Raw genomic sequence first — 23,326 nt, 5'->3', positions numbered from 1 at the left:
ACTCAAGATGACCTTAAAGTGGATTATTATTATTATTATTATTATTATTATTATTATTATTATTATTATTATATCACATATATTATTAATAATGTACATACATATATATATATTATTTATAATAATAAATATATTATTATATAAATATATATATTTATAATATACAATATTATATTGCATTATTATATGGGTTGAGGACTCCAGATGTCCTCCTTCAGGAAGCCGTCATGGTCTTAGATAGATGAAGACGGGGCCTTCTCATGGTCTTCTCCAGGTTCAACATAATTGGGTCCCTCAAGCCTTTAGATAGTCTCCCATCTGGATCCCACTAGCTGTGTCCCGAGCCTTTTGGTAGAAATCCATACGAGAGTTTGAGGAAAGCCAAACGAAGTTCTCCAGATGAATGGAGAAGATCTATTTAGATCTGATGTCCATTTGTGTGCATCAGAGGAGACCGAAAGCTTCATGCGCAAGAGTGTTCTCTCTCTCTCTCTCTCTCTCGCTCTTGTGGTTTTCTCAGAGATGCTGCTTTACGGGAAGTTGGGTTTTGGAGTCAAAGCTTCACTCACTTCCTGTTGGGTGAGCACACAAGCGCAACGATTTTTCTTCCCTTCACTTTGACGAGCTTTTCGGGCTTTCGTTTGTGCGACGAGACTCCGAGAAGACTTGGGAAACATCTCGGAGAACGTCCGACGTATTTCGACTCTTCGGACAGATGTCCTTCTCAGACTGATGGACTTTGGGTCGCCTTCGAGGGGAAAGTAGGCCTTGGCGGTCATCTCCCGCCATGTCGTTGGCCATGAAGGCCAGGCAGAAAGTCAAGCGGAAGGCGGCGGCCAAGGACCGGGTCTTTGGGTGTGACCTGGTGGAACATCTCCAGTCAACTGGGCACGATGGTAAGTGGCTTCCGTTTGGGAGAGATGGCCATATAGGGTTGGTTGACCTCCTGTATTATAAGGGATGACTCTTACTTGAAGGCCAAGAAGGTTGACGTATAGGGTTGGTAGATCATCCCGATTATGAGATTGAGTTATAGGGTAGGTTGGTCTTCCATAGTATGAGGGATGGCCCTTCCTTGAAGGCCAAAAAGGTTAGCTTATAGGGTGGGTAGATCATCTCGATTATGAGATTGAGTTATTGGTTTGGTAGATCTCCCGTATTATAATAAATGGTCCTCACTTGAAGGCCAAGAAGGTTGACGTTTAGGGTTGGTAGATCCCCCATATTATAATAAATGGTCCTCACTTGAAGGACAAGAAGGTTGACGTTTAGGGTTGGTAGATCCCCCATATTATAATAAATGGTCCTCACTTGAAGGCCAAGAAGGTTGACGTTTAGGGTTGGTAGATCCCCCATATTATAATAAATGGTCCTCACTTGAAGGCCAAGAAGGTTGACGTTTAGGGTTGGTAGATCCCCCATATTATAATAAATGGTCCTCACTTGAAGGCCAAGAAGGTTGACGTTTAGGGTTGATAGATCCCCCATATTATAATAAATGGTCCTCACTTGAAGGCCAAGAAGGTTGACCTTTAGGGTTGGTAGATCCCCCATATTATAATAAATGGCCCTCACTTGAAGGCCAAGAAGGTTGACGTTTAGGGTTGGTAGATCCCCCATATTATAATAAATGGTCCTCACTTGAAGGACAAGAAGGTTGATGTATAGGGTTGGTAGATCCCCCATATTATAATAAATAGTCCTCACTTGAAGGCCAAGAAGGTTGACGTTTAGGGTTGGTAGATCCCCCATATTATAATAAATGGTCCTCACTTGAAGGCCAAGAAGGTTGACGTTTAGGGTTGGTAGATCCCCCATATTATAATAAATGGTCCTCACTTGAAGGCCAAGAAGGTTGACGTTTAGGGTTGGTAGATCCCCCATATTATAATAAATGGTCCTCACTTGAAGGCCAAGAAGGTTGACGTTTAGGGTTGGTAGATCCCCCATATTATAATAAATGGTCCTCACTTGAAGGCCAAGAAGGTTGACGTTTAGGGTTGGTAGATCCCCCATATTATAATAAATGGTCCTCACTTGAAGGCCAAGAAGGTTGACGTTTAGGGTTGGTAGATCCCCCATATTATAATAAATGGTCCTCACTTGAAGGCCAAGAAGGTTGACGTTTAGGGTTGGTAGATCCCCCATATTATAATAAATGGTCCTCACTTGAAGGCCAAGAAGGTTGACGTTTAGGGTTGGTAGATCCCCCATATTATAATAAATGGTCCTCACTTGAAGGCCAAGAAGGTTGACGTTTAGGGTTGGTAGATCCCCCATATTATAATAAATGGTCCTCACTTGAAGGCCAAGAAGGTTGACGTTTAGGGTTGGTAGATCCCCCATATTATAATAAATGGTCCTCACTTGAAGGCCAAGAAGGTTGACGTTTAGGGTTGGTAGATCCCCCATATTATAATAAATGGTCCTCACTTGAAGGCCAAGAAGGTTGACGTTTAGGGTTGGTAGATCCCCCATATTATAATATATGGTCCTCACTTGAAGGCCAAGAAGGTTGACGTTTAGGGTTGGTAGATCCCCCATATTATAATAAATGGTCCTCACTTGAAGGCCAAGAAGGTTGACGTTTAGGGTTGGTAGATCCCCCATATTATAATAAATGGTCCTCACTTGAAGGCCAAGAAGGTTGACGTTTAGGGTTGATAGATCCCCCATATTATAATAAATAGTCCTCACTTGAAGGCCAAGAAGGTTGACGTTTAGGGTTGATAGATCCCCCATATTATAATAAATGGTCCTCACTTGAAGGCCAAGAAGGTTGACGTTTAGGGTTGGTAGATCCCCCATATTATAATAAATGGTCCTCACTTGAAGGCCAAGAAGGTTGACGTTTAGGGTTGGTAGATCCCCCATATTATAATATATGGTCCTCACTTGAAGGCCAAGAAGGTTGACGTTTAGGGTTGGTAGATCCCCCATATTATAATAAATGGTCCTCACTTGAAGGCCAAGAAGGTTGACGTTTAGGGTTGGTAGATCCCCCATATTATAATAAATGGTCCTCACTTGAAGGCCAAGAAGGTTGACGTATAGGGTTGGTAGATCTCCCGTATTATAATAAATGGTCCTCACTTGAAGGCCAAGAAGGTTGACGTATAGGGTTGGTAGATCTCCCGTATTATAATAAATGGTCCTCACTTGAAGGCCAAGAAGGTTGACGTTTAGGGTTGGTAGATCCCCCATATTATAATAAATGGTCCTCACTTGAAGGCCAAGAAGGTTGACGTTTAGGGTTGGTAGATCCCCCATATTATAATAAATGGTCCTCACTTGAAGGCCAAGAAGGTTGACGTTTAGGGTTGGTAGATCTCCCGTATTATAATAAATGGTCCTCACTTGAAGGCCAAGAAGGTTGACGTTTAGGGTTGGTAGATCCCCCATATTATAATAAATGGTCCTCACTTGAAGGCCAAGAAGGTTGACGTTTAGGGTTGGTAGATCCCCCATATTATAATAAATGGTCCTCACTTGAAGGCCAAGAAGGTTGACGTATAGGGTTGGTAGATCTCCCGTATTATAATAAATGGTCCTCACTTGAAGGCCAAGAAGGTTGACGTATAGGGTTGGTAGATCTCCCGTATTATAATAAATGGTCCTCACTTGAAGGCCAAGAAGGTTGACGTTTAGGGTTGGTAGATCCCCCATATTATAATAAATGGTCCTCACTTGAAGGCCAAGAAGGTTGACGTATAGGGTTGGTAGATCTCCCGTATTATAATAAATGGTCCTCACTTGAAGGCCAAGAAGGTTAGCTTATAGGGTTGGTAGATCATCCCGATTATGAGATTGAGTTATAGGGTAGGTTGGTCTTCCATATTATCAGGGATGGCTCTAACTTGAAGGCCAAGAAGGTCAGCTTATAGGGTTAGGAGATTGTCCGTATTATGAGATTGAGTCACAGGGTAAGTTGGTCTTCCATATTATCAGGGATGGCCCTTCCTTGACGGCCAAGAAGGTTGACTTATAGGGTTGGTAGATCATCCCGATTATGAGATTGAGTTATGGGGTAGGTTGGTCTTCCATACTATGAGGGATGGCCTTTCCTTGAAGACCAAGAAGGTTAGCTTATAGGGTGGGTAGATCATCCCGATTATGAGATTGAGTCAGAAGGTAGGTAGGTCTTCCATATTATCAGGGATGGCTCTAACTTGAAGGCCAAGAAAGTTAACTTATAGGGTTGGTAGATCATCCCGATTATGAGATTGAGTTATAGGGTAGGTTGGTCTTCCATAGTATGAGGGATGGCCCTTCCTTGAAGGCCAAGAAGGTTGACTTATAGGGTTGGTAGATCATCCCGATTATGAGATTGAGTTATAGGGTAGGTTGGTCTTCCATAGTATGAGGGATGGCCCTTCCTTGAAGGCCAAGAAGGTTGACTTATAGGGTTGGTAGATTATCCCGATTATGAGATTGAGTTATAGGGTAGGTTGGTCTTCCATAGTATGAGGGATGGCCCTTCCTTGAAGGCCAAGAAGGTTGACTTATAGGGTTGGTAGATCATCCCGATTATGAGATTGAGTTATAGGGTAGGTTGGTCTTCCATAGTATGAGGGATGGCCCTTCCTTGAAGGCCAAGAAGGTTGACTTATAGGGTTGGTAGATTATCCCGATTATGAGATTGAGTTATAGGGTAGGTTGGTCTTCCATAGTATGAGGGATGGCCCTTCCTTGAAGGCCAAGAAGGTTGACTTATAGGGTTGGTAGATCATCCCGATTATGAGATTGAGTTATAGGGTAGGTTGGTCTTCCATAGTATGAGGGATGGCCCTTCTTTGAAGGCCAAGAAGGTTGACTTATAGGGTTGGTAGATTGTCCTGATTGTAAGGGATGATCGTTGAGGGCCAGAAGGGTTGGGTTGTTCTTTATGGAGCTTTTATTTCTGAGCCGAAAAGTGCACTTTTTTGTGGAAATGTGTCGGTAGCCAAACACACACAGGAAGCAAGTTGGTCGCAAGGCCTGAAAGCCAGCGAGACAAGTTTATATAAGACGGGCGAAAGGGAAGCGGCTTGAACAACTTCCGTATTCAGTTTGGGAGGATTTGCAGCATTGCAAAAATAACAACACACACACAATCAGGACGTTGAGCAAGAATCAAGGGAGACACAACACAAAGGAGCTTCACTTCTGGCTCGCAGTCCACACTGGCAAACAAATGCGGTTCTGTCCTGTTTTGACGACTCTGTCAAAACGGTTCGGCTCCATCCGGACTAATTTCCCCATAACGGATCCAGTCCCGCAGGTCCTGAAGAGCTGCACGGAGTTTGTGGAGCAACACGGGGTCGTGGACGGGATCTACCGGCTCTCCGGGGTCTCCTCCAACATCCAGAAGCTCAGGTGAGGCTCTCCTTGGACGTTCTTTGTGTTCCAAATAATTTCATTAAGTTACTGAAGGCTTTCATGGCCGGAATCACGGGGTTGCTGAGTTTCCCGGGCTGCCTGGCCACGTTCTAGAAGCATTCTCTCCTGACGTTTCCCCCACATCTATGGCAGGCATCCTCAGAGGTTGTGAGGTCTGTTGGAAACTAGGCAACTAGGCTTAGTCTGTAGACCAGGGGTCCTCAAACTAAGGTCTTTGGAGGTCATATGATACCATCTAGATGGTCTTTGGAGGTCTCTTTGCTTACCTATGGTCTTAGGAGACCACCTAAATGGTCTTTGGAGGTCCCTTTCCTTACCTATGGTCTTATGAGACCATCTAGATGGTCTTTGGAGGTAACTTTCCTTACCTATGGTCCTATGAGACCATCTAGATGCTCTTTGGAGGTCTCTTTCCTTACTTATGGTCCTATGAGACCATCTAGATGCTCTTTGGAGGTTTCTTTGCTTACCTATGGTCCTATGAGACCATCTAGATGGTTTTTGGAGGTCTCTTTGCTTACCCATGGTCTTATGAGACCATCTAAATGGTTTTTGGAGGTCTCTTTGCTTACCCATGGTCTTATGAGACCATCTAGATGCTCTTTGGAGGTTTCTTTGCTTACCTATGGTCCTATGAGACCATCTAGATGCTCTTTGGAGGTTTCTTTGCTTACCTATGGTCCTATGAGACCATCTAGATGGTTTTTGGAGGTCTCTTTGCTTACCCATGGTCTTATGAGACCATCTAGATGCTCTTTGGAGGTCTCTTTGCTTACCTATGGTCCTATGAGACCATCTAGATGCTCTTTGGAGGTTTCTTTGCTTACCTATGGTCCTATGAGACCATCTAGATGCTCTTTGGAGGTTTCTTTGCTTACCTATGGTCCTATGAGACCATCTAGATGGTTTTTGGAGGTCTCTTTGCTTACCCATGGTCTTATGAGACCATCTAGATGCTCTTTGGAGGTCTCTTTGCTTACCTATGGTCCTATGAGACCATCTAGATACTCTTTGGAGGTTTCTTTGCTTACCTATGGTCCTATGAGACCATCTAGATGCTCTTTGGAGGTTTCTTTGCTTACCTATGGTACTATGAGACCATCTAGATGCTCTTTGGAGGTCTCTTTGCTTACCCATGGTCTTATGAGACCATCTAGATGCTCTTTGGAGGTCTCTTTGCTTACCCATGGTCCTATGAGACCATCTAGATGCTCTTTGGAGGTCTCTTTCCTTACTTATGGCCTATGAGACCATCTAGATGCTCTTTGGAGGTTTCTTTGCTTACCTATGGTCCTATGAGACCATCTAGATGGTTTTTGGAGGTCTCTTTGCTTACCCATGGTCTTATGAGACCATCTAGATGCTCTTTGGAGGTCTCTTTGCTTACCTATGGTCCTATGAGACCATCTAGATGCTCTTTGGAGGTTTCTTTGCTTACCTATGGTCCTATGAGACCATCTAGATGGTTTTTGGAGGTCTCTTTGCTTACCCATGGTCTTATGAGACCATCTAGATGCTCTTTGGAGGTCTCTTTGCTTACCCATGGTCCTATGAGACCATCTAGATGCTCTTTGGAGGTCTCTTTCCTTACTTATGGCCTATGAGACCATCTAGATGCTCTTTGGAGGTTTCTTTGCTTACCTATGGTCCTATGAGACCATCTAGATGGTTTTTGGAGGTCTCTTTGCTTACCTATGGTCTTATGAGATCGTCTCGATCAGGCGTCCCCAAACTAAGGCCCTCCAAGTTCATTGTCCTAAACTTTAGACTTAGGGTTGACCTAAGTCTGAAACGACTTGAAGGCACACAAAAACAACAATCCTAATTTTGGACTATTTCATCCTTGTCCGGCCCCCCAACAGTCTGAGAGACCCTGAACCGGCCCCCCACTTAAAAGGTCTGAGGAGCCCTGCTGTAGACCAAGCAATTTCCCAAGGTCAATTTGCGAGATGCCCTTGGACCTTGTTCTTGACTATTAGAAAAGTCAACCATGTGGGTGAAGGTCCACCAGGGACAACCTCCTGATGTTCCCACGATGCTCCTCTTCTCCGTCCATTCTTCCAGGCTGGAGTTCGACACGGATCGGACGCCGGACCTCAACAAGGACGTCTACCTGCAGGACATCCACTGCGTCAGCTCCCTCTGCAAGGCCTACTTCCGGGAGCTGCCCAACCCGCTCCTCACCTACCAGCTCTACGACAAATTCGCGGTGAGTGCCGGGCCCTCATTCCCGGTCTTCCAGCTCCACTCGATGGCTTGCTTCCACTTGGGGTTGACCGTGGACTCCTTTCCCTTTGACCCAGGAAGCGGTGGCCATCCAGTTGGAAGAGGGGCGGCTGGAGAAGATCAAGGAGGTGTTGAAGGAGCTCCCTCCGCCTCATTACAGGTAAGTGACGAGACCCCAAGCCATAGGAAGTGTCCTCTCTAGGCATTTCCTTGGTCTTCCAGCATCATTCTATGGTATGCAGCTGCTGGGATTTGTCCATGGAATCAAGAAGAGTCCTCTCTAGGCATTTTCTTGATCTTCAAGTGTGACTCTATGGTATGTGGCTGCTGGGAGTTGACCATAAAGTCGAGAAGTGTCCTCTCTAGGCATTTCCTTGGTCTTCCAGTGTGACTCTATGGTATGTGGCTGGTTGGATTTGACGTAGAGTCGAAAGGAGTCCTCTCTAGGCATTTCCATGGTCTTCCACAGTATGGTATGTGGCTGGTTGGATTTGACCATAGAGTCGAAAGGAGTCCTCTCTATGCATTTCCATGGTCTTCCAGTGTGACTCTATGGTATGCAGCTGCTAGGAGTTGGCCACAGAGGAGAGGAGTTCTCTCTAGGCATTTCCTAGGTCTTCCAGCATCACTCTATGGTATGTGGCTTCTGGGAGTTGACCATAGAATCAAGAGGAGTCCTCTCTAGGCATTTCCTAGGTCTTCCAGTGTGACTCTATGGTATGTGGCTGCTGGGAGTTTACCATAAAGTCGAGAAGTGTCATCTCTAGGCATTTCCTTGGTCTTCCACAGTGACTCTATATGGTCAAAAGGAGTCCTCTCAGCATTTCCAAGGTCCTCCAGTGCAATTCTGTAGCACACTTCATTCATTTGGGCTCATTCATATCCACTGCTTCCATATTAAGTTCTCCCCTGATACAAGGATCATACTGTAATTAAATTGAATTAAAATACAATAAGAGGGGGCCGCACCATCTTCACCCAACATCCCGTGGATCGAGACTTTCATTTTCTTCTTCCTTCCTCTGTTCTGTCCTTCCAGGACCTTGGAGTTCCTCATGAAGCACCTGGTCCACATGGCCTCCTTCAGCCCCCAGACCAACATGCACGTCCGGAACCTGGCCATTGTCTGGGCTCCCAACCTCCTCAGGTGAGAACGTGACAAACCTTAGTGATGGAACATCTATGGCTCGATCCCATGGACTCACAAAAATAATAATATTATTATTTTGTGTGATTGATGTAAACTTGGCTTGAATTTGGTTTTCGGTAGGTTTAATTTGTCTGCACGTGGTGCTAATTTGAGAGCGAGAGAGAGAGATTTGGCTTCTCCTGAACCCAAAATATCTCTCTCCGCAGGTCAAAGGACATCGAGACATCCGGTTTCAATGGCACAGCAGCCTTCATGGAGGTCCGCATCCAGTCCATCGTGGTGGAGTTCATCCTCACTCACGTTGAGCAGATCTTCGGAGATGCTCCTCTCCGCGGTAGGATAACCCAGTTTGTTTCACAATAGGGGACCCTCTCATCTCTCCTTTTCTTTTGAGCAAAGTTACCATATGTAGATGACCTCCTGCTTGTTCACCAAGCAAAGTTAGAGCATGTAGACAATCTCCTGGTTGTCCACTGAGCAAAGTTAGTGTAGACGATCTCTTGATTGTCCACCAAGCAAAGTTAGTGTATATAGACAATCTCCTGGTTGTCCAGCGAGCAAAGTTGGTGTAGATGATCTCCTGGTTGTCCACGGAACAAAGTTAGTGTAGACGATCTCTTGGTTATCCACTGAACAAAGTTAGTGTATGTAGACGATCTCCTGGTTGTCCACCAAGCAAAGTTAGTGTAGACGATCTCCTGGTTGTCCACCGAGCAAAGTTAGTGTATGTAGACGATCTCCTGGTTGTTCACCAAGCAAAGTTAGTGTATGTAGACAATCTCCTGGTTGTCTAGCGAGCAAAGTTAGTGTAGACAATCTCCTGGTTGTCCACCAAGCAAAGTTACTGTATGTAGATGACTTTGTTGTTCACAGAGCAGAGTTACTGTACATAGATGACCTCCTGGTTGTTCACCAAGCAAAGTTAGTGTATGTAGACAATCTCCTGGTTGCTCACAGAGAAAAGTTAGTGTATATAGATAACCTGATTGTCCACAGAGCAGAATTACTGTACATAGACGACCTCCTAGTTGTTCACTGAACAAAGCCAGTATATGTAGATGACCTGGTTGTCCACAGGGCAGAGTTCCTGTACATAAACGACCTCCTGTTTGTCCACTGAGCAATGTTACTGTATGTAGATGATCTCCTGCTTGTCCACCAAGCAAAGTTACTGTATGTAGATGACATGGTTATCCACAGAGCAGAGTTACTGTACATAGACGACCTCCTGTTTGTCCACTGAGCAATGTTGCTGTATGTAGATGATCTCCTAGTTGTTCACCGAGCAAAGTTACTGTATGTAGATGACATCATTGTCCGCAGAGCAGAGTTACTGTACGTAGACGATCTCCTGGTTGTTCACCGAGCAAAGTTACTGTATGTAGATGATCTCATTGTCCGCAGAGCAGAGTTACTGTACATAAACGACCTCCTAGTTGTTCACTGAGAAAAGTTAGTGTATGTGGATGACCTGGTTGTCCACAGAGCAGAATTGCTGTACATAGACGATCTCCTGGTTCTTCACTGAGCAAAGTTACTGTACATAGACAATGTCCTATTTGTAGCTTAACCACATCCTGGTCCGAAAGTGAGAAAAAATCCAAGAAAGATTGGATGAAAGCCAACATGACCCTATTAAACAATTTTTTTTTTAAAAAAGCAACACTAATTTGACCACATTCAGACCAGGATGTGGTTGAGCCTCCATCATCAGGTGGGAAACAACCAGGAAGTCGTCAATGTAGGTGAACTTTGCTCGTAAGGTTCATCTCAAATTGTTTAAGGTTCATCTCAAAATGGGGGTCACAATATGAATATAACATATCGGGGTGCTTGTCTCCACCAACAGGGGGCACCCGCGAGTCTCTCAGGAAGTCCCTCCTCCTGATGGGGCCGTCACTCAATCTCGTGGATGAGAAATGCTGCTTCTCATACAACGTCCCCACCATGTTGAACCAAGGGGACGGCCCACCCCAGATGCGCCCGTATCACACCATCATCGAGCTCAACGACAGCAAGTAGGCACTGCTCATTGGCCCAAAATATTAAGAATTTAAATATGTGAATATTTTGATCCCACCCCCTTTGGGTTTATTGGCCACACCCCTTGTGCCTTTAGTTCCTCCCACCCCACAGTGGGAGGGGCCAAAGGGGAAATAGGCAGGGCCAATGGAAAAACTCACTAACTTCTCGAAATATTCTTGGATATAGATATTTTGACCCCACTCTTTTAGTGGTTGGCACCACCCCTTTTGCCATTAACTCCTCCCACCAAAAGAATGCACCGCCCTGAACTTCATGAATTCACTACTCTTCCACATTGATCACGCCCCTTTCTCATGGCCACACCCCCTTTGGCTTTGGCTCCTCCCACATGAGTATTTGACACCACCCATTCCTCATTGACCACGCCCCTTGCTTCTGGCCACACCCTCTTTTCTTTTGGCTCCTCCCATAGGAGTATTAGACACCGCCCCTTCCCCATCGACCACGCCCCTTGCTCCTGGCCACACCCTCTTTTCATTTGGCTCCTCCCATAGGTGTATTTGGCACCACCCATTCCTCATTGACCATGCCCCTTACTCCTGGCCACACCTTCTTTTCATTTGGCTCCTCCCATTGGAGTATTAGACACCACCCATTCCCCATTGGCCACACCCCTTTGCCTTTGGCTCCTCCCACATGAGTATTGACACTGCCCCTTCCCCGTTGGCCACGCCCCTTGCTCCTGGCCACACCCTCTTTTTATCTGGCTCCTCCCATAGGAGTATTAGGCATCACCCATTCCCCATTGGCCACACCCCTTTGCCTTTGGCTCCTCCCACATGAGTATTGACACTGCCCCTTCCAGGTTGACCACGCCCCTTGCTCCTGGCCACACCCCCTTTGCCTTTGGCTCCTCCCACATATTGATCTATGACCCCCTAATTCTTCCTAGAAGGAAAGGCTCCCTCAAAGGGAAGAAATGGAAGTCCATCTTCAACCTCGGCCGCTACAGCCAAGACGCCAAGCGGAAATTCGTCAAGACGGAAGACAAAGGTAACGAGGATCCTCGTTCTGATGCTGCACAAAGGCCTCCAGCTGGACCGAGGACGAGGAGAAGGGACCAAAGGCTTGGGAAAGACTAATGGGAGATGCAAGGATGGTTTTCTGACACCGTTGAATGAATAACTTTCTGTTTCAGATTATAAATCCGGAAAGCTACGGCTGCGGCCAGCAAAAAGCATGGATTCGCTCAGCTCCGTTCCGTGCACCGGAGACGGTAAGAAGAGGTTTTCGACCTTATTATTATTATTATTATTATTATTATACCCCACTTTCTCTCCCCAAAGGGTAGAAGTGGCTTGACATAAAAGCATTCGCATGCAATTTAAAATACACATTAAAACAGAATGGGAATCCTTTGTTGGCCAGGTGGAATAGCAGTGAATAGCCTTGCAGTCTCAAAGCCTGGACGTTTTCTGGAGTAACTGGAGCTTTTTGTTGTATGAACATAGAGGCATGGATGAGGGGTTGTGCTGCCAAGTTTAGTGTTTCTGGGATGTGTAGTTTTGTTGTTTTGTCCTAGGCCGAAACGCCATTACCCTTTTATATATATATATATATATATATATATATATATATATATATATATACACACACACATACATATATATGTTACAATATTATATTATACTAGCTGTGCCCGGCCACGCGTTGCTGTGGCAAAGTAGTGGTGGTATTGGTTAAAAATTGTTGCGTAATTTTTATTTGACGTTATTTGTATTTTTTAATTAATGTTATTGTAAGTTATCTTTTTATTTATTATATTTTATTATTTTCTTGTATAATTTTTAGTTATTTTTTTGTTATTATGGTATTTTATTGTATTGATTTTTTAGTGTTTTTTATTATTTTTATTGGGTTGCTAGGAGACCAAGTTGGAGGAGCTTAGCCTTCTAACTGGCAGCAATTAGATAAAAGCAATTATTCCTCTCTCTCTAATTAGGACTTTATTTTTCTTTTCTTTTTGTTGTATCAACCTAGAGGCGTGGATGATGGGTTGTGTCGTCAAATTTCGAGGTTGGGGGGCCTGTAGTTTTGTTGTTTTGTGGGTCGCCGTGATGCCATCACTCTTTTATATATATATATAGATTATTATTATATGGGCTTGGATAAGTGAGACTCTACTGTATACATAGATAGATATTAAAATAAGATATTATAATATATAATAAAAATTATAATAATAATAAAATATAATAATATTAAATATATATTATAATGTATTATAATAACAACAATAAAATATATACAGTAGAGTCTCGGTTATCCAACGTAAACAGGCCGGCAGAACGTTGGATAAGTGAATACAACACAACATTACTGCATATTGAACTACTTTTTCTAACAAATGTGTTGTCTAACATGATGTTTTGGTGCTTATCTCCACAATCTCCACCATAAAAATAATAATAGAATCCTACAGTCACACAGATAGGAGAGACTCCTAAAGGCCATCCAGTCTAACCCCTTCCTGCCATGGAGAACACAATCCAAACATTCCCAACAGATGACCATACAGCCTCTTCATAATAATAATACTAATAACAATATCACGGAATCCTCATGTTTCCAGACAGCCCTAAGAATCATCCAGTACAACCTCCTTCTACCATACAAGACCACACAATCCAAACACTCCTGACAGATGGCCATCCACCCACTATACAATAATAATGATGATAATAAAGATAATAATCATGATGATAACAGCAACAATAATAATAAGAAGAATAATAATCATAGAACTATACCATCCAATACTTTGGAGAGACCCCTAACGGCCATCCAGCCCAACCCTTTCTACTATGCACCAAGACACAATCTAACCATTCACAACACTTGGACAACGTATGCATACTATACAATACTACACAGCGACCAAGACCCCCTCTACTCTCACCAATTTCACAGTACACAAACAACCAAATACATACTAAACATAAAGACAACTATACAACACACATTCAATACCACCACTAACTCAAATTTCTCAGCAACACCACCAGACAACGCCACAGCAACGCGTGGCCGGGCACAGCTAGTAAAACATATAATAATATTTAAAGCATATCTGACCTAATATACCGTAATCTCTATATATAAAAGAGTGATGGCATCACGGCGACCCACAAAACAACAAAACTACAGGCCCCCCAACCTCTAAATTTGACAACACAACCCATCATCCACGCCTCTAGGTTGATACAACAAAAAGAAAAGAAAAATAAAGTCCTAATTAGAGAGAGAGGAATAATTGGTTTTATCCAATTGCTGCCAGTTAGAAGGCTAAGCTCCTCCAACTTGGTCTCCTAGCAACCCAATAAAAAATAATAAAAAACACGAAAAAATAATTTAAGACACTAAAAATTAATACAATACAATAATAAAATATAATAAATAAAAAGATAACTTACAATAAAATTAATTAAAAAATACAAATAACGTCAAATAAAAATTACACAACAATTTTTAACCAATACCACCACCACTTTGCCACAGCAACGCCTGGCCGGGCACAGCTAGTGATAAAATATAATAATAATAAATTGTTTATTGTCCTTTGGACACAGACGAGGCTGACCTCGGGAGGAAGAAGTCCCAGAAGAAGCTGCTGACCCTCGGCCGCGAGAGCTTTGACGGCCCGGCCTCGCTGGACATTGGCTTGCTGTCGTCCGGCGAGTGTCCCGAGAAGGCCAAAGCGGAGATGGCGGTGGCCAGCAAGTCGGAGGAGGAGGGGGGCGAATCGGCCGCGGCCAAGTCGGAGCCCACCACCCCCAAAGCCGGACGGTCCAGCCTAGTGGGCAGCTCAAGTCCAGGCCGGTCACCCAAGAGCGGGCGCAACCGGGCCGAGAAGTGCCTGGGTGTCCACATCTCCGGCCCGCTCTCGGTCACCGTCCCCTTCCACATCACCTCCAACCTCACCTTGTCCCGACTGACCCGCGGCCTGGAGTGTCCGGCCTTGAGCCACTGCGCAGCCGCCACCGAGGAAGAGCAGCAAGTGTCATCTCAAGAAGGGTCATCTAAGGACACCGAGGACAGGATGACCACGGTGACGGCTGCAGACGAGAACGAGCCTGCAAGTGAGTGGACAAATCGTCCGTACAACGTGACATCTAGTCCTTCACCTCTATGACCCTTATACACATTATGTAAAAATATTAAATATTACTTATTAAATTTATTATTATTATTATCATTAAATATTAAATATTACTTATTAAATTTATTATTATTATTATCATTAAATATTAAATATTACTTATTAAATTTATTATTATTATTATTATCATTATTATTGTACAGTAGAGTCTCCCTTATCCAAGACTCGCTTATCCAAGGTTCTGGATTATCCATTTTTGTAGTCAATGTTTTCAATATATCGTGATATTTTGGTGCTAAATTCGTAAATACAGTAATTACAACGTAACATTACAGTGTATTGAACTACGTTTTCTGTCAAATTTGTTGTATAACATGAAGTTTTGGTGCTTAATTTGTAAAATCATAACCTAATTTGATTTTTAATAGGCTTTTCCTTAATCCTTCCTTATTATCCAACATATTTGCTTATCCTACGTTCTGCCAGTCCATTTACGTTGGATAAGCGAGACTCTACTGTATTACATTCATTATTTTAATCTATTATTATTAAAAGGATACATAAGCACATTTACATTGAAGAAGATGAGAATAATGATTGGATCAGAGTTAGAGAGTCTTGTCTTAAATTTGAGCTTTATGTCAATATTCAAAAACATGTGGTAAAATTAGGTGCCGCGGCTTATATTCGGGTTGGCTTATACTCGAGTATATACAGTAATGTAATTTTATTGGTATGTGTTTTTATTTCTGAAATTTACCACCCTCGGCTTATACTGGAGTCAATGTTTTCCCAGTCTTTTTGTGGTAAAATTAGGTGCTTCGGCTTATATTGGGGTCGGTTTATACTCGAGTATATATGGTATTATCCATAATAATAATAATAATAATAATAATAATAATAATAATAATAATAATAATAGACTGTGCAAGGAAACCGACGAAACCATGGATCATATCCTCAGCTGCTGTAAGAAAATTGCACAGACAGACTACAAACAGAGGCACAACTCTGTGGCCCAAATGATTCATTGGAACGTATGCCTCAAGTACCACCTCCCAGCAGCAAAGAACTGGTGGGATCACAAACCTGCAAAAGTATCGGAGAATGAGCATGCAAAGATACTGTGGGACTTCCGAATCCAGACTGACAAAGTTCTGGAACACAACACACCAGACATCACAGTTGTGGAAAAGAAAAAGGTTTGGATCATTGATGTTGCCATCCCAGGTGACAGTCGCATTGACGAAAAACAACAGGAAAATCTCAGCCGCTCTCAGGACCTCAAGACTGAACTTCAAAGACTCTGGCAGAAACCAGTGCAGGTGGTCCCGGTGGTGATGGGCACATTGGGTGCCGTGCCAAAAGATCTCAGCCGGCATTTGGAAACAACAGACATTGACAAAATCACGATCTGCCAACTGCAAAAGGCCACCCTGCTGGGATCTGCGCACATCATCCGAAAATACATCACATAGTCCTAGACACTTGGGAAGTGTTCGACTTGTGATTTTGTGATATGAAATCCAGCATGTCTATCTTGTTTGCTGTGTCATAATAATAATAATAATAATAATAATAATAATAATAATAATAATAATATATTATTATTATTATTATTATTATTATTATTATTATTATTTTATGGGGGAATCATTGGACAATAATATATGTGAACTGAATCTGGGACTCATCCCTGCCTTTGTTTTCCCATTGAAGCCGAAACGGGCGACTCGGAGGAGAACCGGATGTCGCTGGAAGTGCAGGACTCCTTCTCGTTCTTGGACAGCCAAGAGGCCTGGCTGGAAGACCCCCAGAAGAGCCCTTTCAGGGGTCCCGTCAACACGGCCGACCACGGCCTGGACCTTGGTCCTTTGGTGGAGGACGACATGGGCTCCGGGATCATGAACCAGATCATCGGAGGCGGCATGCAGGTGGGCCCATAACCCTTTACACCCTCTTTCCCTAGACCTGTGCTTGCAATACTATGGTGTTCCTATTGGTGCTTCTCATACTTAGATTTGTACTTGTGGTATTTATATTATGTTATATTATATTATACTAGCTGTGCCCGGCCACGCGTTGCTGTGGCAAAGTGGTGGTGGTATTGGTTAAAAATTGTTGTGTAATTTTTATTTGACGTTATTTGTATTTTTTTAATTAATTTTATTGTAAGTTATCTTTTTATTTATTATATTTTATTATTTTCTTGTATTATTTTTAGTTATTTTCTGTTATTATAGTATTTTATTGTATTAATTTTTTAGTGTTTTAAATTATTTTTAGTGTTTTTATTATTTTTTATTGGGTTGCTAGGAGACCAAGTTGGAGGAGCATAGCCTTCTAACTGGCAGCAATTGGATAAAAGCAATTATTCCTCTCTCTCTCTAATTAGGACTTCATTTTTCTTTTCTTTTTGTTGTATCAACCTAGAGGCATGGATGATGGGTTGTGTTGTCAAATTTCGAGGTTGGGGGGCCTGTAGTTTTGTTGTTTTGTGGGTCGCCGTGATGCCATCACTCTTTTATATATATAGATTATATTTTTATATTTCTATGGCATTTATATATCTGCCTATCTATCAACTACCAATCTACCTATCTATCTATCAGAGATGATGGGTAGATAGACAAACCATAGATAGGATAGATAGGTAGATTGAGAGTTGATAGATAGGTAGATATATAAGTACCATATAAATTCCACACTGTATATATTTATAATAATCCTAGCTGTGCCCGGCCACGTGTTGCTGTGGCGAAGTGGGGTAGTATGGGAAATAAAGTATTGAGGAATTGGCAGTAGTTAGTATATGTTATTTCCTGTATTTTATAGGCAGTGTGAAAGAGGCCTAAGTGAGGCCTAACTCTGCCTGTCCCCTGGGCTGAGTGGGTTGCTAGGAGACCAAGTGGGCGGAGCTTAGCCTTCTAGCTGGCAGCAATTAGATAAAAACAATTCTTTCTCTCCCTCTAATTAGGACTTTATTTTTCTTTTCTTTTTGTTGTATGAACGTAGAGGCATGGAGGAGGGGTTGTGCTGCCAAGTTTAGTGTTTCTGGGATGTGTAGTTTTGCTGTTTTGTCCTAGGCCGAAATTTCATTACCCTTTTATATATATAGATTATAATAAACCAGTGGCTCAAGAGGGCAGGGTATAGATCAGGGGTCCCCAAACTAAGGCCCGGGGGCCGGATGCGGCCCTCCAAGGTCATTTACCTGGCCCCCGCCCTCAGTTTTATAATATAATATATTGTATATACATATAATATTGATAATAATATTATAATGTAATACAATATAACACTATAATATTAATTATATATTCTATATTACATATAATATTACTAATAATATTACAGTATAGTGGTATAGTTCAATATAGTAATATATAAAGCTAATATTGTGCTATGCTAATAATATAATATATTGTATGTACATATAATTTGTAAGCCACTCTGAGTCCCCTTCGGGGTGAGAAGGGTGTGATACAAATGTAGTAAATTAATGCAATAAATAAATAAATAATAAATAAATACATTTTAGACTTAGGCTCGCCCAAAGTCTCAAATGACTTGAAGGCACACAACAACAACAACAACAACAACAATCCTAATTAACTTGACTATCTCATTGGCCAGAAGCAGGAACCCACTTCCCATTGAAATCCTGATAAATGTATGTTGGTTAAAATTGTTTTTATTTTTAAATATTGCATTGTTCTTTTGTTGTTCTTGTTGTTGTTTTTGCACTACAAATAAGACATGTGCAGTGTGCATCGGAATTTGTTTGTATTTTTTTTTCAAATGATAATCCGGCCCCGCAACAGTCTGAAGGATTGTGGACCGGCCCTCGGCTTAAAAAGTTTGAGGACCCCTGGTATAGAGGCTCAGCCCTGTCAGGTACTTGGGAAGATGCCCCGCCCCCTCCTCTAGCCCCGCCCCCTGTATCCTTGCAGGCGCCGCAGGACCGGGATAGAAGCTCAGCCCTGCCTCAGAGCTCATAACTCCGCCCATCCCAGTCCTGGGAAGAGGCCCCGCCCCCTCCTCTAGCTCCGCCCTCTGTGTCTTGGAAGGTGCCGCAGGACAGAGATAGATGCTCAGCCCTGACTCAGAGCTCGTAACTCCGCCCATCCCAGTCCTGGGAAGAGGCCCCGCCCCCTCCTCTAGCTCCACCCTCTGTGTCTTGGAAGGTGCCGCAGGACAGAGATAGACGCTCAGCCCTGACTCAGAGCTCATAACTCCGCCCATCCCAGTCCTGAGAAGAGGCCCCGCCCCCTCCTCTAGCCCCACCCCCTGTGTCCTGACAGGCGCCGCAGGACAGAGATAGATGCTCAGCCCTACCTCAGAGCTCATAACTCCGCCCACCCCATTCTTGAGAAGAGGCCCCGCCCCCTCCTCTAACCCCGCCCCCTGTGTCTTGTAAGGTGCCGCAGGACAGGGATAGAAGCTCAGCCCTGCCTCAAAGCTCATAACTCCGCCCAGTCCTGGCTGCCCATTTCTGGCCCCGCCCACCTCCCCCCTCCCAGCCCTGTTTCTTGGACTAGGGAAGAGGCTCAGCCCCGCCCTCTTGAGCAGGAGCCACGCCCACCCTCTAAGCCACGCCCCTTTCCAGGACAAATAAGTTTAACGTTGTGCTCTTCTTTCTCTCCTAGCTGGAGATGTTCTCGTCTCTTCCGCCGCTGAACTACCTGTCCATCGAGGAATGCATGAACGAGCATTCGGACGAGGAGGACGACCAATATTACCTGGCCATGAGCTGCCCGGATGGCAAGGAGGCGGACCCCGAGGAGGTCTACCTGAGTGCTTTCGATGACCTCAGTCCTTTGGCCAACGCAGCAGAGCGGTCAGACGGGAGGAGAGACGAGGAGGACAGATCCAGCGGTCTCACTGGAGGTCCACTTCCAGGAGACTCAACCGATCCTCATTTCTTTGGACGGAAAACTCCGTCTCACGACTCGCCCGATTCTCGCCGACAACACGAATCACACGATCCGAATGAGTCAGCCATTTTGCCGATGTGTCTTCCGGAACCGACCGATCCGACCGAGAAAGAGTCAGACGTTTTATTGACCTTTCTTCCAGAATCAATTCCTCCAACTGGGAAAGAGTCAGTTGTTTTCTCAATGAGTCGTCCGGAATCAACCTATCAGTCCGGGAAAGAGCCAGCGGTATCTCCAAATCCGAATGGTCGTTTACACGAATCCACAAAGCTCGAGAAAGAAAGTTTCGTCTTGGAATCAAGAAATGGAGACGACTTAGAGATGGAGACAACTCAGCGAGCCTTGAGGGAATGTCTCCCAAAACCTACGGGTCTGGAGATGTCTTCTCCAAGCCTTGAAGACGAGTGGCAGCTCAGATCTCAAAACGAGAAGACGGACCTCACTAAAAGTTCTGACCGCTATATGGAGCTTGATGAGATGAATCTACTGTGGATTGAAGACTTGGACCCGTCTCTTGTGGAACATCTCACCACATTTGGTAGTCATCTATCTTCTTCGTTGGGCCAAAGTTCTGGAGATCATTCTTCAGCTCCTGATGATGTTTACTTACAAGGTTGTTCCATAGAACCTGACGTCGTATCACTTGAGGTTCTTCTCCCAGAGACTCGTCATGAAGCTCCAAAGGTCTCCGAGACCGAGCTTTCCGATGGAAGCGTCCACATGAGGTTGACCTCCAGCACCGTCCGTGTCCTGCAAGCCAAGTCCTTCCCCGTCATCCCACCGAAGCCCCAGTTTGCGAGGATCCCGCCATCAACGCCCACAATCCTCACCGAAAACGGGTCAACTCTTCCCATCAGTTTTGATGCTCGTTGTATCGTGAAGAATGACGTCAACAACTCGGAGGAGGAATCATTCGGGTTCGTTCCGGACTCGTTCGAGCCGCCCGCAACTTCGGCTCGCTTCCAGAAGCAAAGGAACTCAATGCCGGGAAGTTTGGAGACATACGGCAGTGGTGAGGCGGAGATCCGAAAAGGAAACGACGCAGAGCTATCGATGGAAAAATACAATCTTTGGGCCAAAGTTTATGATGGAGAAGACCTCCACCCGTCGAAGTCCTTTATGGAACGTTATGGACCTCAAAGAAGGACAAGTGAGCCTTCTCCAGACCCCATAGAAAGTCAACAAAAAGCTGATCGGACAACGGATCCCTCTTCAAAGCCTAAAGAAGGTCTCAGCTCTGCATGGAAGCACCATGGGACAACGGATCCCTCTCAAAACCCTATAGAAGGTCATCAGAGAGTTGATGGGACAACGGATCCTTCTCAAAACCCTATAGAAGGTCTCAGCTCTGCATGGAAGCATCATGAAGCAACGGATCCTTCTCCAAAGCCTATAGAAGGTCAACAGAGAGTTGATGGGACAACGGATCCTTCTCCAAAGCCTATAGAAGGTCTCAGCTCTATGTCAAAACATCATGGTACAATGGATCCTTGTCGATACCCTATAGAAGGTCAACAGAGAGCTGATGAAACAATGGATCCTTCTCGAAACCTTATAGAAGGTCAACGAAGAGCTGATGGGTCAACAGATCCTTCTCCAAAGCCTACAGAAGGTCAACAGAGAGCTGATGGGTCAACAGATACTTCTCAAAAGCCTAGAGAAGGTCAATGGAGAGCTGATGGGACAATGGATCCTTCTCCAAAGCCTACAGAAGGTCAATGGAGAGCTGATGGGTCAACAGATCCTTCTCCAAAGCCTACAGAAGGTCAACAGAGAGCTGATGGGACAACGGATGCTTCTCCAAAGCCTAGAGAAGGTCAATGGAAAGCTGATGGGTCAACAGATCCTTCTCAAAACCCTACAGAAGGTCAACGGAGAGCTGATGGGACAACGGATCCTTCTCCAAAGCCTACTAAAGGTCAACGGACAGCTGATGGGTCAACAGATCCTTCTCCAAAGCCTATAGAAGATCAACAAAGAGCTGAGGCCACCCCGCCAAAGCGAGCACAATGGCGCAACCAGGGTGGGAGCATGTCCTTTGATGAGGCGGTGGCCTTGGCCAAGGAACGGCAAGGTGTCCAGGCCGCAATGCGGAGGATGAAGACCTCCGGCTGTGGAGAGGACGGGGCGGAGAAGAAGGCGGCCACAACGCTGCAGCGCAAGCCGGCCCTCAAGCTGTCCCGACCCCAGAGCTGCGTGGGTCTTGTCGATGGCCACCTTGGGGTCAGGCTGGTCTTGCCGGACGGTCAAGCGACGTTTGACCCTGAAGGTGGTCCTCCGAAGGGCAGGAGGGGCTCGGCAAAGGGGAGGCGCTTGTCTCTGTCGGAAGAGGTGCTGTGAGACCCAATACGATCCGGACTCGGAAGAGAACCCCAATATGATCCAGACTCTTCATTGCAACCATTCGATCCATCCCTAAAAGGCCTCTCAGGAGAAATATAGAGGCTCAGCCGTGTCTCACGCTCTTGGGAAGAGGCCCCGCCCCCAACCTTAGCCCCGCCCTTTAGTCCTAAAAGGCCTCTCAGGAGAAATATAGAGGCTCAGCCCTGTCTCAGGCTCTTGGGAAGAGGCCCCGCCCCCAACCCTAGCCCCGCCCTTTAGTCCTAAAAGGCCTCTCAGGAGAAATATAGAGGCTCAGCCCTGTCTCAGACTCTTGGGAAGAGGCCCCGCCCCCAACCCTAGCCCCGCCCTTTAGTCCTAAAAGGCCTCTCAGGAGAAATATAGAGGCTCAGCCGTGTCTCACGCTCTTGGGAAGAGGCCCCGCCCCCAACCTTAGCCCCGCCCTTTAGTCCTAAAAGGCCTCTCAGGAGAAATATAGAGGCTCAGCCCTGTCTCACGCTCTTGGGAAGAGGCCCCGCCCCCAACCTTAGCCCCGCCCTTTAGTCCTAAAAGGCCTCTCAGGAGAAATATAGAGGCTCAGCCCTATCTCATGCTCTTGGGAAGAGGCCCCGCCCCCAACCCTAGCCCCGCCCTTTAGTCCTAAAAGGCCTCTCAGGAGAAATATAGAGGCTCAGCCCTGTCTCATGCTCTTGGGAAGAGGCCCTGCCCCACCCCTAGCCCCGCCCTTTAGTCCTAAAAGGCCTCTCAGGAGAAATATAGAGGCTCAGCCCTGTCTCATGCTCTTGGAAGGAGGCCCCGCCCCCACCCCTAGCCCCGCCCTTTAGTCCTAAAAGGCCTCTCAGAAGAAATATAGAGGCTCAGCCCTGTCTCATGCTCTTGGGAAGAGGCCCCGCCCCCACCCCTAGCCCCGCCCTTTAGTCCTAAAAGGCCTCTCAGGAGAAATATAGAGGCTCAGCCCTGTCTCAGGCTCTTGGAAGGAGGCCCCGCCCCCACCCCTAGCCCCGCCCTTTAGTCCTAAAAGGCCTCTCAGGAGAAATATAGAGGCTCAGCCCTGTCTCACGCTCTTGGGAAGAGGCCCCGCCCCCAACCCTAGCCCCACCCTTTACTCCTAAAAGGCCTCTCAGGAGAAATATAGAGGCTCAGCCCTGT

At 45.1% G+C, this 23,326-nt stretch overlaps 1 protein-coding gene across 1 annotated transcript; it reads left to right on the top strand.

Moving 5' to 3' along the window:
- Positions 1-711: 711 nt before the first annotated feature.
- Positions 712-23,266, top strand: arhgap30 (Rho GTPase activating protein 30). The gene is made up of 12 exons (XM_062965202.1): positions 712-896; positions 5,253-5,355; positions 7,444-7,588; positions 7,683-7,765; positions 8,645-8,752; positions 8,962-9,089; positions 10,605-10,773; positions 11,694-11,794; positions 11,940-12,017; positions 14,371-14,880; positions 16,620-16,834; positions 19,550-23,266. Exons 1-12 carry the CDS (start codon positions 788-790, stop codon positions 22,175-22,177), a joined length of 4,377 nt encoding a protein of 1,458 aa, XP_062821272.1. The 5' UTR covers positions 712-787; the 3' UTR covers positions 22,178-23,266.
- The last annotated feature ends 60 nt before the right edge of the window (positions 23,267-23,326 follow it).

Source organism: Anolis carolinensis, unplaced genomic scaffold, assembly GCF_035594765.1.
Source record: "Anolis carolinensis isolate JA03-04 unplaced genomic scaffold, rAnoCar3.1.pri scaffold_14, whole genome shotgun sequence".
NCBI classification, from domain to species: Eukaryota; Metazoa; Chordata; class Lepidosauria; order Squamata; family Dactyloidae; genus Anolis; species Anolis carolinensis.
The sequence above is the reverse complement of the archived record's forward strand: the minus strand, read 5'-3'. Positions and strand labels throughout refer to the sequence as shown.